Source organism: Folsomia candida, unplaced genomic scaffold (genome assembly GCF_002217175.1).
Source record: "Folsomia candida strain VU population unplaced genomic scaffold, ASM221717v1 Fcan01_Sc003, whole genome shotgun sequence".
In the NCBI taxonomy this organism is placed as follows: domain Eukaryota; kingdom Metazoa; phylum Arthropoda; class Collembola; order Entomobryomorpha; family Isotomidae; genus Folsomia; species Folsomia candida.
In genome coordinates this window covers 10694683-10705805 of record NW_019091195.1, presented here as the reverse complement: position 1 = coordinate 10705805, position 11123 = coordinate 10694683, and the positions used below count along the sequence as shown (strand labels likewise).

Here is an 11123-nt window from a genome sequence, read left to right as displayed (position 1 = left end):
ATTGGTCTAGGATTAGAGTGAATTTTAACTGCTTACTTTGTGTGTGTAAATGTATTAAAATTGTTTGGTCATATTTCATGTAACTATAATTTTATCATACACGCTTGATTCTTGTGAAGTTGAACTAAGGAATAAGCGAATGAAGAGCACCTATATGCATACGCATATTTTGCTTAAATCAGAAGAACACTTAAATGCGAAATCCATGCCCAGTAGATGAAGTATAATGGCTTGTTGAATAGGTTTTGTTACACAAACAAAAATGTATTACAAAAGTGGAAACAATTAACCTAAAATTTTACAAGCTGTTATTGACTCTCTTCGGGATTACAGGCAAATAAATCAGTCATTTGCTGGAAATGTGTGCATATCGATGTACATATGTATAGTCTGACTATACTTGATGGATTTCTCGTCATTTATCGTCTCTTATTGTGTCTGATTTTTAATACCAGTCTAAATAAAAAATGCTACAGGCAGGTCAAAGTGAGATTCAAGAGTGAATGTAATTAAAGATTTTTATTGTCTTCTGTTTTTGATCGTTAAACAATATATATAGTGCGATGGAGAGAGTAAATCTTTTTTTGTGTCTGATGTAGCTAGAGTTATAAAAGAAGTATAGACTTGCCTATTTTTACAAGTGAAAATCGTCAAAGTCTAAAAATACGTGGTTCGTGCATCCAACTACCACCAAGCATTTCACTGTTGTTGTCACTCTAATTCCACCGTCTCAGTCTACGAGAAGCCAGTTCTTTTTCATTATCTGTGAAATAATGTTTGGACAAAGTTTAAATGAAATCTTCTGACACGTTTTTAAAATTCTAAATGAACGCAAGATTGTACGTATGTTCTTCTACTGTAGATAAATCGAATAAATTCAATAGATTGACTGAAACTGTAGTTTTTTTTTCTTAAAATAGCTTTAATGGTTTTCAGATTGTATATTAAATATATAACATCCTACTGATTAGTACATCTTTTTACAAAAACTATCAGCTGCATACACAAATATGTAGATGTTGATTAAGTTAGATTTCTTGGTAATGAAATTCACTCCCAAAATATCGATATTTTTATGGGAAGACAGATTCGTCTGCAACATGCTTGCTCTCCTTAGTAAAATGTTCCTTTAAAACTTATGTACGTAAAATTATCATCTTTCGAGTAATAAGTCACAATTTCATTCGCTGATATTATTTATAAATATATTGCATTTTCGGTATCATTAAACTTAACTATTAGTCCATTTTTTTGTAACGAATAATAACAAAACGTATTAACACAGTTTAACCTCGAATCTGTAAAGTAGACTGATATATACATATATGTATACATAATATATTTGACAGTTTAGTGGCAGCATAAATGCAGACTTCATTATTATGTACTAACAATGCAGATAATGAATATGTATCAAATACAACTTATCGAGTATAAATATTACGCAAGGAAAACCATCACACCTTAAATAAGTAAACTAAACTAGAACTTATGTTTATGAACATTGGAGACCAGACAACTCCTTTGCTGGAACACTATGCTGGAACTTGCGATTGAAATTTCCAAACAAATTAGAAGATAACAAAATAAACTAACATGAACAACTCTTTAAACAATGCAGTAATAATAGTGGTGGTGGTGTACGCGCTACGAGGCATAAGATTAAACCAATTTTAACATAAACACACGAGAGAAATCTACTACTAACAACAAACGATATAACAAAAAACAAAACATCATCAACTCAGATGCAAAAAAATGCAAACTCTACTTGAAATGCAAACTCGATGTTTCTTTCCATGTATCCATGTACGAGCGAGTATCAGTTCCAGTGATGATGATGATAACCACTGAACTAAAGCTACAATCCGTTAATGTATTTTAGGGTTGTTGGAGTGCGCTGTCTCATTCTTTTTTGAAAATTCGACAATCACGTCGCGATAGATTTGAGGATCAATGTTGCGGCCCAACATGTACAAGACCCACCAATCTCCGATGCTCACTTTGCGTGAAACTGACTCAACTGCCTCTTGTGGTACCATTCGATTACGTGCGTGCATCAGCTTTGGACGAAGTGACGGAGTAATGATCATGATGAATCGGAACACAAGGACGATGGCACACAGGATGGCAAGAATTATGAACCAGAACCAAAGGAATATGTAAGTCTTCTCATTGACAATATTAAGCGGCAAAATACAGATGGCATCTATACAAAAAAATATGATTAGTGTGTTGTAAATATGCAATTACACACACTTAAATGTACAACTTACCATGTTTCTCTATTGTTGCAGAAGGACCGTACCTATTTAAGGAATGATTAAAAATATGATATTACAGTTATCAAGCTAGGTAAGCAAAATCAACTCACTTTCTGAAGGTACACTTTGTCACACGTGGAAACACGAACACCATGTGGTCATATCGTTGATCCTGGTCAATATCGTCAAATGTGAGAACATTTAACCCATACGACATGAAATCTCCTTTGAAGAACCTATGGAAACCCAAGTTATTACTTACTAGTAAATATGCAAACGACGATATTCTTGTCTGATTCAAATCAAGGATCTTTTCTTACCAATCCATTACGAACATTTGGAAAATGACCTGATAAATAACACAATTATATTATAACTATATCCACAAATTTAATTACTACATGATAATGATTATAAAAAAGAAAACTGAGATAACTTACATTAACAAAGCACAAAACTTCACAAAACCAGTACCGGAAGGCATACATGTTGTGTTGCTGTAAATCAAGATAAACGGAAATGTTAGCAAAACAACTACATATTTACAATCAACTGGACCATTATCTAAAAATTGGCTTACATTCAAATGACGGATTAGATAATCGATCAAGATGGATTTCTTTTGAGTTTTCTCATCTTCAGAACGGAGACCAATGTTGAGTCCACACACGATCGTGCTGTGTAAGTTATAAAAATTAGTAAATAAAATTGAACTAATTCTTATTTTAATCAAAACAAAACATCACCTCATTAATTGATGTTCCCAAGTTTCCCACTAATTTAAATAATGGGATTAATTGATAATTAAATAATTGATGTTCCCAAGTTTCCAAAGCAGTATTTTGTGTTATATTGACCCAAACTTCCCAACCAAAATATGTTATGTATTGGCAAACTTACCAACCACTTTGGAAAATAACAGAGTAACGCTTGGAAAAACAGGACGAAACACACCTATACATTAAGTATTTGTTAATACAATTAATTGTTGTTTTAGCCCTTGAAACCTAATCTATCCACCACACATACCCACTGATAATATGTGTAGTGCTTCTGCTTCCCCTCGTCATCTTCAAAGTTTTGGGCCACACCAGGATGAGCAACGCTGTGTAATGGTCGTTGGAAAGCATCTAAAATAAGATTACAATTTATTTTTAACTGTACGAAATTCACCCTTTTATTGCTGTATAATTGCATTTTATATTGGGCTGTGTAGGCCCTCTCAAAAAAAAAATATTTGGACAACAATAAAGTGGACCAATTCTACAATAGCACAAGAAAATAACGTAGTGCATAATAACCTGCCAGCTATAGTACTTTTTTCGGATTCTCAAGACTTTGTCTTCATGCTCATGCAAAATACCGAACCGAGGAAAATCCGGGTACAAAACTCACTCCGAAATCAACCCTCTTGTCACACACTCCAAGAAACTAGCTCTGAACTTACCTGGCATGGTGAACGTGGTCATAATCCAGCAATATGTGTTGACCACATGAGTCGGTACTCCTTCCACAATGCATCGAATCGGCTGTCCAACAAATTGTGTCCATGTGATGATCATTGAAAATGTAATTAGCAAAACGGTGGTGAAGGTACAATGAATCCGAAAAATCGGATTGTCAATAATAATCTCCTGTCGCTTGAAGTAGTCCTTCAACCCAGAGAGTAAATTATACATCTTGACGGTGGTGACTGATCACGTGGGAACAATTAACACAATAAACACACAAAAACGCAAGAGCGACTTTAATCAGTCCCCCAAAATTAATGATTTTTTTAAGTGAGCCTTCCTCTCACTCACACCCGCTCCGCGACCACAACAAGAACGTCTCGACGCACCCCACGTCCTTTCACCAACCAAACACTTTCTCCAATATTGTCCTCGCTGTTCTTTTTATTCGTCGTCGTCTGTCAGCAGAAGAAATAATTAAAATTCTCTCCTCTCGCTCGAGACGTCTTCTTCTTCTGTACGTATGTAGCCTAAGAGCTACGATCCTTCCCTCAGAGACACTGCACTGGTTTGTGGTGATGGAATCTTGTGGAAATGTAATAAGGAGATATTATTGGACGGACCAGCACTTAACTTGATATTGTACTGCCATGTAATTCTGTAATTCTGGTAGTCGACTATTATATTCCACCCACCAAGCCAGACTTTTAACCAAGGAAAGAGGAAAAGACAACCAACCCCTGTAAGCACAACATGCTGCTATGCATTATGTTTAACTAGAGTGTTTCATATTATTATTATTATAGTGCTTTAGCTACAATGCAGGCGATTTAGCTTTGCTGGTTGACGCAATATAAGAGCAGCTGCATATGTCATCCGTATACTGTGGAGGTCCTCTTCATGCGGCTGCTGCTGGTGGGGTGGGAGAGGGTTGGTTGGTTGCCGACGTTGTCAAATAGGCGACACAGCCAAGCTGTAGCCAGACTTTGGAGGAGAAATGAGAGAGGGTTGCAACCCCTAGGACAAAATGCATCTTGGAAGGTATTTTGAAGGGAAGATAAGTAGGAGGTGCGAAGGGTAGAGTTGTTCTGCACCGGGAGTGAGGGAGACCTTTGCATGGGTGATGGAATTCTCCTCCGGGCATCTTCGCAGACGTTGTAGTACTCGGGATTACATGCAGTATCACCGTGTGGGAAAAGTATTCCAAGTTTACTTGGTACGAAAAGTGACGAGTCAGGAGAATCCAAGAAACCTATGAAACTGGTATTTGAGGAGACGGTAATGGGAATAATGCAATTCGTCGTTACAATAACTGCATCCTTTAAGAAACGCTTGCACAGTTTCCTGGAAATCCTGGTGTGACTGGAAAGGGAGGGAACGAAATTGGATGTCACGACGTCACGGGGGTCCAAATATGAGCCGTTTCAGATTGAAAACCTTTGGCTTCCTGTCACTGTTAGGTGGTTAAAATAGGCTGCAAAGCTATTTTTATAAACCATTTAATTGCAGTCATAAAATATTTTTAATTTTAGTGTAAAATGGCAGTATGAATGTCCCGAGCATCAATATATACATGAGGATGATGAGCACATTAATAAAACGAAGGCTTGAATGTATTAACACCACTCTATAAAGTGAATCCTGTTTCCTGCATGAGTTTAAATCCCGGCGAGAGACAGCACAGGTAGACGAAGCATACCACAGGTTAGAAAAGCCCATTGTTGGCGTAGGTGAGAGCCAAACTAATCCTAAGAGCTTTCTTCCCATTGACGTTAACTGTTGGGCGTGTGGATGAAATATCCCCTCTCGTCTCGATTACAGTGTGAGTCGTCCTATGTGACTCTACCTACATCCTCTCCATGAGAATCAAACAGGAGCTATTTAGTTGGACTTGGTATACCTTTAATCTCGTCCATCTTCTAGCACAGGTCATTCCCACATCCAAGATGATGATAAGGCTGATTTGCTTGATTTTTTAATCGTGTCGTTAAATAAAGAAGGATGGGTAGGCCGGTCCCCGATGTACTGCCTTCATTTTAAAGAAGGTGTTTAATTGCACCCTGTCTACCAACAAAAGGTCTCGAGAATAGCGAGCAAGGCGAGAAGGTATCTTCCAACACTTTTCAATCATATTATTACGATAATAAATTGATTATTGGTCTAGGCAGCAACTTGAAGAACTGTTTCATGCAAGCGCTTAATATATTCACGTGCAAATTGCAGACATCTATTTAAATTACATGGAGTTGGAGTGCCTTTTTATCACCTACGAAAAATATCACTCTATGTAAATCCTGGGGGAATAATGACAATATATTTTGCTGAATTTTGCCTGTTACATTGCACGCAGTTGGCAGTTTGGTTAACAACGCTGTAAAAACGACATAAAATAAAGCAGTACTAGGACACGGAGCTGATGGATATTTCATTGGAAGAAGGTTCACGTTGGTTAAGTAAACAACTTGTTTGTATCTTCACATCAAGTTTGTCAACTTTCTTTCCATTTTCTCGAAACAAGGACGAGTATTGCAAATACTTTGGGAGGAGGGCGAGACGGCCAGAGTGAGAAAAATGCATGAAAAATGTGAATATGTGTATCTTGGATAGATTTGTAAATATGTACCGTATATTCATCCATGTACCTGCTTACATACTATACGCGTGGTAGCATGATGAAGATTAATTTCTCAAAAATATACAAGACGAGTTAAGTATTTCAGTGATAATATGCAAGTCCTCTTTTAATCCAACTCGACAACTTTTCCGAACAAGCCATGTGTCAGAATGAATAATAATGTGACCTCGTCTCCCTCAGTCTGTGCAAATAGATTATTAGCGACTCACCCAGTCACCAACCAAATGTGGTTAATGAAATGAATGGTAGCTAGTAAACGTTGATATAAAGTAGTAGTTAAATTGCTTGTGTAAGTGAGTGTAGATCCCAGATTGGAGATGAAGTAATAATCCCGTCGTCTCGTGATGCAGTATTCAGCAGTTGGTCGTGGTGGTGGTGCGGCAAGTGTGGCTCATGAGATATAGGAGGACGCACGGAGAGAATGAGACGGACTTTATACAGAAGCAACAAGTGAGCAAAGTGAGACGAGGAATCTCTTCGCCATGTGCAGCATGTGGAATTTCTCTCTTTTATTAATCTCCTCACTCAACTTTGCTTCACATCACGGGGATACGCAGTGAATGTTATTTGCTCAAGTAATCTCAAGGCAATTTTGGTTTGAATACGAAACACAAGTCCAGATTTGTAGCCTTCTGAATTCATTCTCATGACACCACTAATCAGGATTAGTAGTATTATTATTACTGAAGTTTTAAAGCAAGCCCACTTCACATCCAGGAATAATGACGTTTTAATTAGTTTCTAATGTTGTTCCAACGCCTTTCATTAAAATCTGCTCAGTATGGTAAATAAACAAATGAGTTGGATATATTTTAATGGACTCTCATAATGTGCACTAAACTGTATTTATTCGTAGCTGAAAATTTCATGTAATTTCGAGTAAGTATATACGTAACTACTAAAATATGTTTACCACTCAAATTGGCTTTATTGGGTACATAATCTATAGTATTAACACAAAAAAGAAGAAGCACATGCATGAATAGTAAAAAAAAGTGGTTTTGGAGGTTTTCCACATTTTCCTGTAACGGTTTAATTCAATTATTTCGGACAAAATAACTAGAACAAAATGAATACATATGTGTAAGCTTATGTAGATAATAGCATGGTGTACAAAGTAGTCATTTAAGTACGATAAATATGTAAGTGTCGTTTTCTAGTGTAATTTTTTAACTATTAATCAACGGTTTCGTAGTGAATGGCTCATCGTCATCTGAACCATTTACACTTTTTTTGTAGCTTGGGGCTGGACTCACAGAGGCAATTCTTCCATTCGGAGTGCGCTCGTAGAGGACAGTTTTTATGTGCTCACACAATTCTCCAAATTTCCAAGTGTCAATGTTTACTGACAAAAGTTTGAGCAGGAACCATTCTGCGTACCCAGTTTGTTCAAGTACTTCTACCATTGAATGCTGATATTTTTTGGCCACTTTGTGCTTGAGAATGTTGTTTCGAAGTCCTGGAAGAAGGACAAGCACTAAACGGTAGATAAGCTGCAGTCCACCGATGATGATCAAAATGACAAACCAAAACCTGTATGAAATAATTAAAAAATCACCTTTAACTTTGTCATTTAATTTTTACATTGATCCTCTAAAACATTAATGCAATTTCTACAGAGCGAGTGGAAGAATACCATTTTGACAAAAGTCTCTCTAGCACAGGGCATTTAACGGTTTCTGAGGAATAAATATGTCTCATTTTGTTCCATACGTCTATTTGCGCTCTTCACCTTTAATTCTGCCAATTTTGTCACTTTTGCAGCATTTCTTTTAGAGATTCTCACTCTAATTATCAGACATCCCCATGTGGCCACAATCTAATCTGAGCTGTAACGGGATGCACATTGGTGTGTTGACTGTGCTAGCTAATGGAAATCTTGAGACGTGCTCGTGAATTGGTGAACTCAAATGCTGAAGAAGGTGACATTTGCCGTAATGGGAAAGTCGTATGTACGCACCGAAAGAAGAAATATGTTCCGTCGTCGGTATGTTAGTGGCGGGGGAGGATCCAACTCATTCTCTTTTTTTAACTGTCAACATTTGTTTGACTTTGTTGCTGCTGGAACCGTTCTTGGCTTCTTTATGTTTCAATTATTTACGTTTATGGTAAGTATCGATGAGACACAAGTTCACGAGTGTGGCGAACATCAAGAAGATGCCACCAAGCACCGCCGCGACAACTTACGACTGCGACGACGGAATGTTATATGCTTGCAAAAAGTGAGACACATTAAAGTTAGGAATGTTTCTAAAACATTTCTATCGCCTGCACACGAAGGTTGCGAGAGCAAGTCACAACCCTCCATTAATTTTAATGAATTGTTCTTCTCGTTTGCCAGGTCCCGATACCATATAAAAAATTCATATTATCGTCATCATTGCTGAAATGAAAGAATTACTTACCACAAGAACAAGTAAATCTTTTCTGCTATGATATTCAGGGCGAGGACGCACATTATGTCGTATCTGGAAGCCACAGTTTTAGACTTATTTTCACAAATTAGGAATTCACGACATATGCAAAACATATATACCTGATGAGGTTTCCTGAAGGCCCGTATTTGTGAAAGTCGCATTTTGCTACTTTAGGGAAAACTTGATTCATTGGATTAAGCTCGGAATCTGGATCTCCGTTCAAAAAATTAACCACCCGGGGTCCATAATTGTAAAATTGATTGGAAAGAAAAAAATTTGTGAACCAAAAGTTGAGAAGGACCATAACCAGGTTGAGAACTTCGCACACAATGAACCAAATTGCATAAGATTTGTTGTATGAAATATGGCCAACGAAATAAACTGCAGCCTTATTGATTGCTTTCAGCTTCGTATCAGTATCCTTTTCCTCAACGAGTCCTCTTTGCTGTAATTCAAAACACGTACGGCTGTGCTTTACTGTTTCATATGAATTCCTGTCGTTTGTAATACCTTGAATTTGATGTTGGACGCAACATTCAGGTCACAAATTGTCTTAATTTTTTGGCCGTCAAACATTTTCCACAAAAGATGGGGAATTAGGAAGGACAATGCTTGGAAGAACAATGCAATTGGGACCCATTGGTAATACAGATGAAAGTGCTTGGGTTCTTCAGAACTCGCTGGTCCAACTTTGGGTTTAGTTAACAATTTACGTTAGTATGAGACGTCGCCAATATTTTCACAACGTGCATATGAGGAATCATTTATTTACCTCCATAATGAGGAACGTCTTTTCCAACTGTTGCGTTAAATCTATCAAATTGATCAATAAATTCGAAAGTCGTTAGTCGTCAAATTAACTTGGTAATAAATTCCTGAGATTAGCGTTTTACTCACAAGCTTGGCACCGTGTATGTGCTCATGATGAAGCAATATTGATTCAAGGGATTTGAAGTGACATCTTCTTTGGGTGGAAGAATGCACTTAATCTTGTCTCCTGTTTCCATAAACGGTTTTTACATTAGACGTACTTACATTTCTAGATACGTGTCCCTTGGTCTGAGGTTATGCATGCATATATACATACATCACCCTGTTAATTTCTTATGGCTTACCCACAACCGAGGACAGCGTTACCAAACTGGCACCAATGAGAAGGATTGCCACAGAAAGCTTCGAAAATAGTCTAAAAATTGAGTCTTCAATATAAATTTTGTCTGGATCTATTTTAAACTGTTTGACTTTGTCAAAAACTTTCAAAAAGTCTGTGGTGGTGGACATGATTTAAGAATTATTTAACAAATTATGTATCCGGCAAAAAATTGCACTTATTTCTATTTCTGAAGCAAGGACAGCTTTGAAGCTGATGCAAAAGGGAATTTGGCCAGTAGTATTACACACGCACAACCGAAACGCCACAATTGAAGCTGGGTGAAAAGAATAAAATGTCAGTACGCTGGTGCATCATTATCTTTAGATGAGTTCTTATCATGATTGACGTATCATCAAAGCGATTTATGTGGACCCAGTTTCGTCAGATAAATGCTACGAATACTGATGAAGGATGGTCAATCCTCCAGTTCCTGCATTGACAATAAGCTTTATACACAACTTATCAGTTCGGCTGCTGCATTACCTTGTTCTGAATTGCAAGCAGGATGATTTAATGTTTGTCAAAGATTTTTTTTAAATGCATGTGTGCGTGAGTCTCCTGTGAAATTCGGCAACACACTCTCAATAATTATGTGACCACCAGCATAAAAAAATGTCTACCCGCTTTATCATGAACCTCATGATGAGTTATCCATACTCCAGACTTACCACCTCGTCATCATTATCGCCAATTGCCGCAGGTATACACTTAAACCTTCATCGGTGGTAAACTGCCCTAATTCCATATACGGAGTTACATATTATGCATTATCTCATCCTTCATTGCATCACTGCTTAAAGACTAAAAATCAACAAGTATTTATTGGCAAGATAACTTTTCACTTTGTAATAAATTTAACAAAATATAAAAAACTCATCGGTTGATAGCAATCATCATGCATGTAAACTCCACGTTGTAGAAAAGAGTGCAATTAATAATTGTCAAGTTGACAAATGTCAACCTCTGTTTGACTTGAGACGTGGCAATATGCACTCACGTTGTTAAATAGTGAAACTGAACGCAAATAAATTACTCTCGTCGGGTCATGACAGTCACACATCAGTCGAATATACATACATATATATACTTGCATATACGCATTCGCTCGTACTATTTCATTTCAGCCAGAGAAGATAGGCTGGGACCTGGAACAACCCCACCTACTCATTAACAAGGATGATTCGCTAACACATAAAAATAAAA

At 37.1% G+C, this 11123-nt stretch overlaps 2 protein-coding genes and 1 long non-coding RNA gene across 3 annotated transcripts; 1 reads left to right on the top strand and 2 right to left on the bottom strand.

Moving 5' to 3' along the window:
• Positions 1-901: 901 nt before the first annotated feature.
• Positions 902-4320, bottom strand: LOC110845413 (innexin inx1). Its single transcript, XM_022091804.2, has 10 exons — positions 3712-4320; positions 3294-3394; positions 3165-3218; positions 3011-3039; positions 2845-2941; positions 2705-2761; positions 2585-2613; positions 2375-2500; positions 2277-2308; positions 902-2209 (listed from the first exon to the last, which is right to left on the bottom strand). Exons 1-10 carry the CDS (start codon positions 3941-3943, stop codon positions 1872-1874), a joined length of 1095 nt encoding a protein of 364 aa, XP_021947496.1. The 5' UTR covers positions 3944-4320; the 3' UTR covers positions 902-1871.
• A 258-nt stretch (positions 4321-4578) lies between these two features.
• Positions 4579-7325, top strand: LOC118434835. The gene is made up of 2 exons (XR_004834286.1): positions 4579-4993; positions 5056-7325. It is a non-coding gene; the product is annotated as an uncharacterized LOC118434835 (long non-coding RNA).
• On the bottom strand, positions 7255-10206 carry LOC110845412 (innexin inx2). The gene is made up of 7 exons (XM_022091803.2): positions 9883-10206; positions 9665-9764; positions 9540-9580; positions 9278-9456; positions 8887-9212; positions 8756-8818; positions 7255-7883 (listed from the first exon to the last, which is right to left on the bottom strand). The coding sequence occupies exons 1-7, from the start codon at positions 10046-10048 to the stop codon at positions 7520-7522; spliced, it is 1239 nt and encodes a 412-aa protein (XP_021947495.1). The 5' UTR covers positions 10049-10206; the 3' UTR covers positions 7255-7519.
• Positions 10207-11123: the final 917 nt, after the last annotated feature.

What these genes read in the sequence shown, in the direction of transcription:
- LOC110845412 (XM_022091803.2), bottom strand. Translation starts at nt 10,048, where the DNA reads ATGTCCACCACCACAGACTTTTTGAAAGTTTTTGACAAAGTCAAACAG. An exon ending in AGACGTTCCTCATTATGGAG is followed by an intron (nt 9,457 to 9,539) that starts GTAAATAAATGA and finishes CTAAACCCAAAG; the next exon opens with TTGGACCAGCGAGTTCTGAA. An exon ending in CCTTCAGGAAACCTCATCAG is followed by an intron (nt 8,819 to 8,886) that starts GTATATATGTTT and finishes TGTGGCTTCCAG; the next exon opens with ATACGACATAATGTGCGTCC.
- LOC110845413 (XM_022091804.2), bottom strand. Translation starts at nt 3,943, where the DNA reads ATGTATAATTTACTCTCTGGGTTGAAGGACTACTTCAAGCGACAGGAG. An exon ending in AAGTTTTGTGCTTTGTTAAT is followed by an intron (nt 2,614 to 2,704) that starts GTAAGTTATCTC and finishes GTTATTTATCAG; the next exon opens with GTCATTTTCCAAATGTTCGT. An exon ending in CAAATGTTCGTAATGGATTG is followed by an intron (nt 2,501 to 2,584) that starts GTAAGAAAAGAT and finishes GGGTTTCCATAG; the next exon opens with GTTCTTCAAAGGAGATTTCA.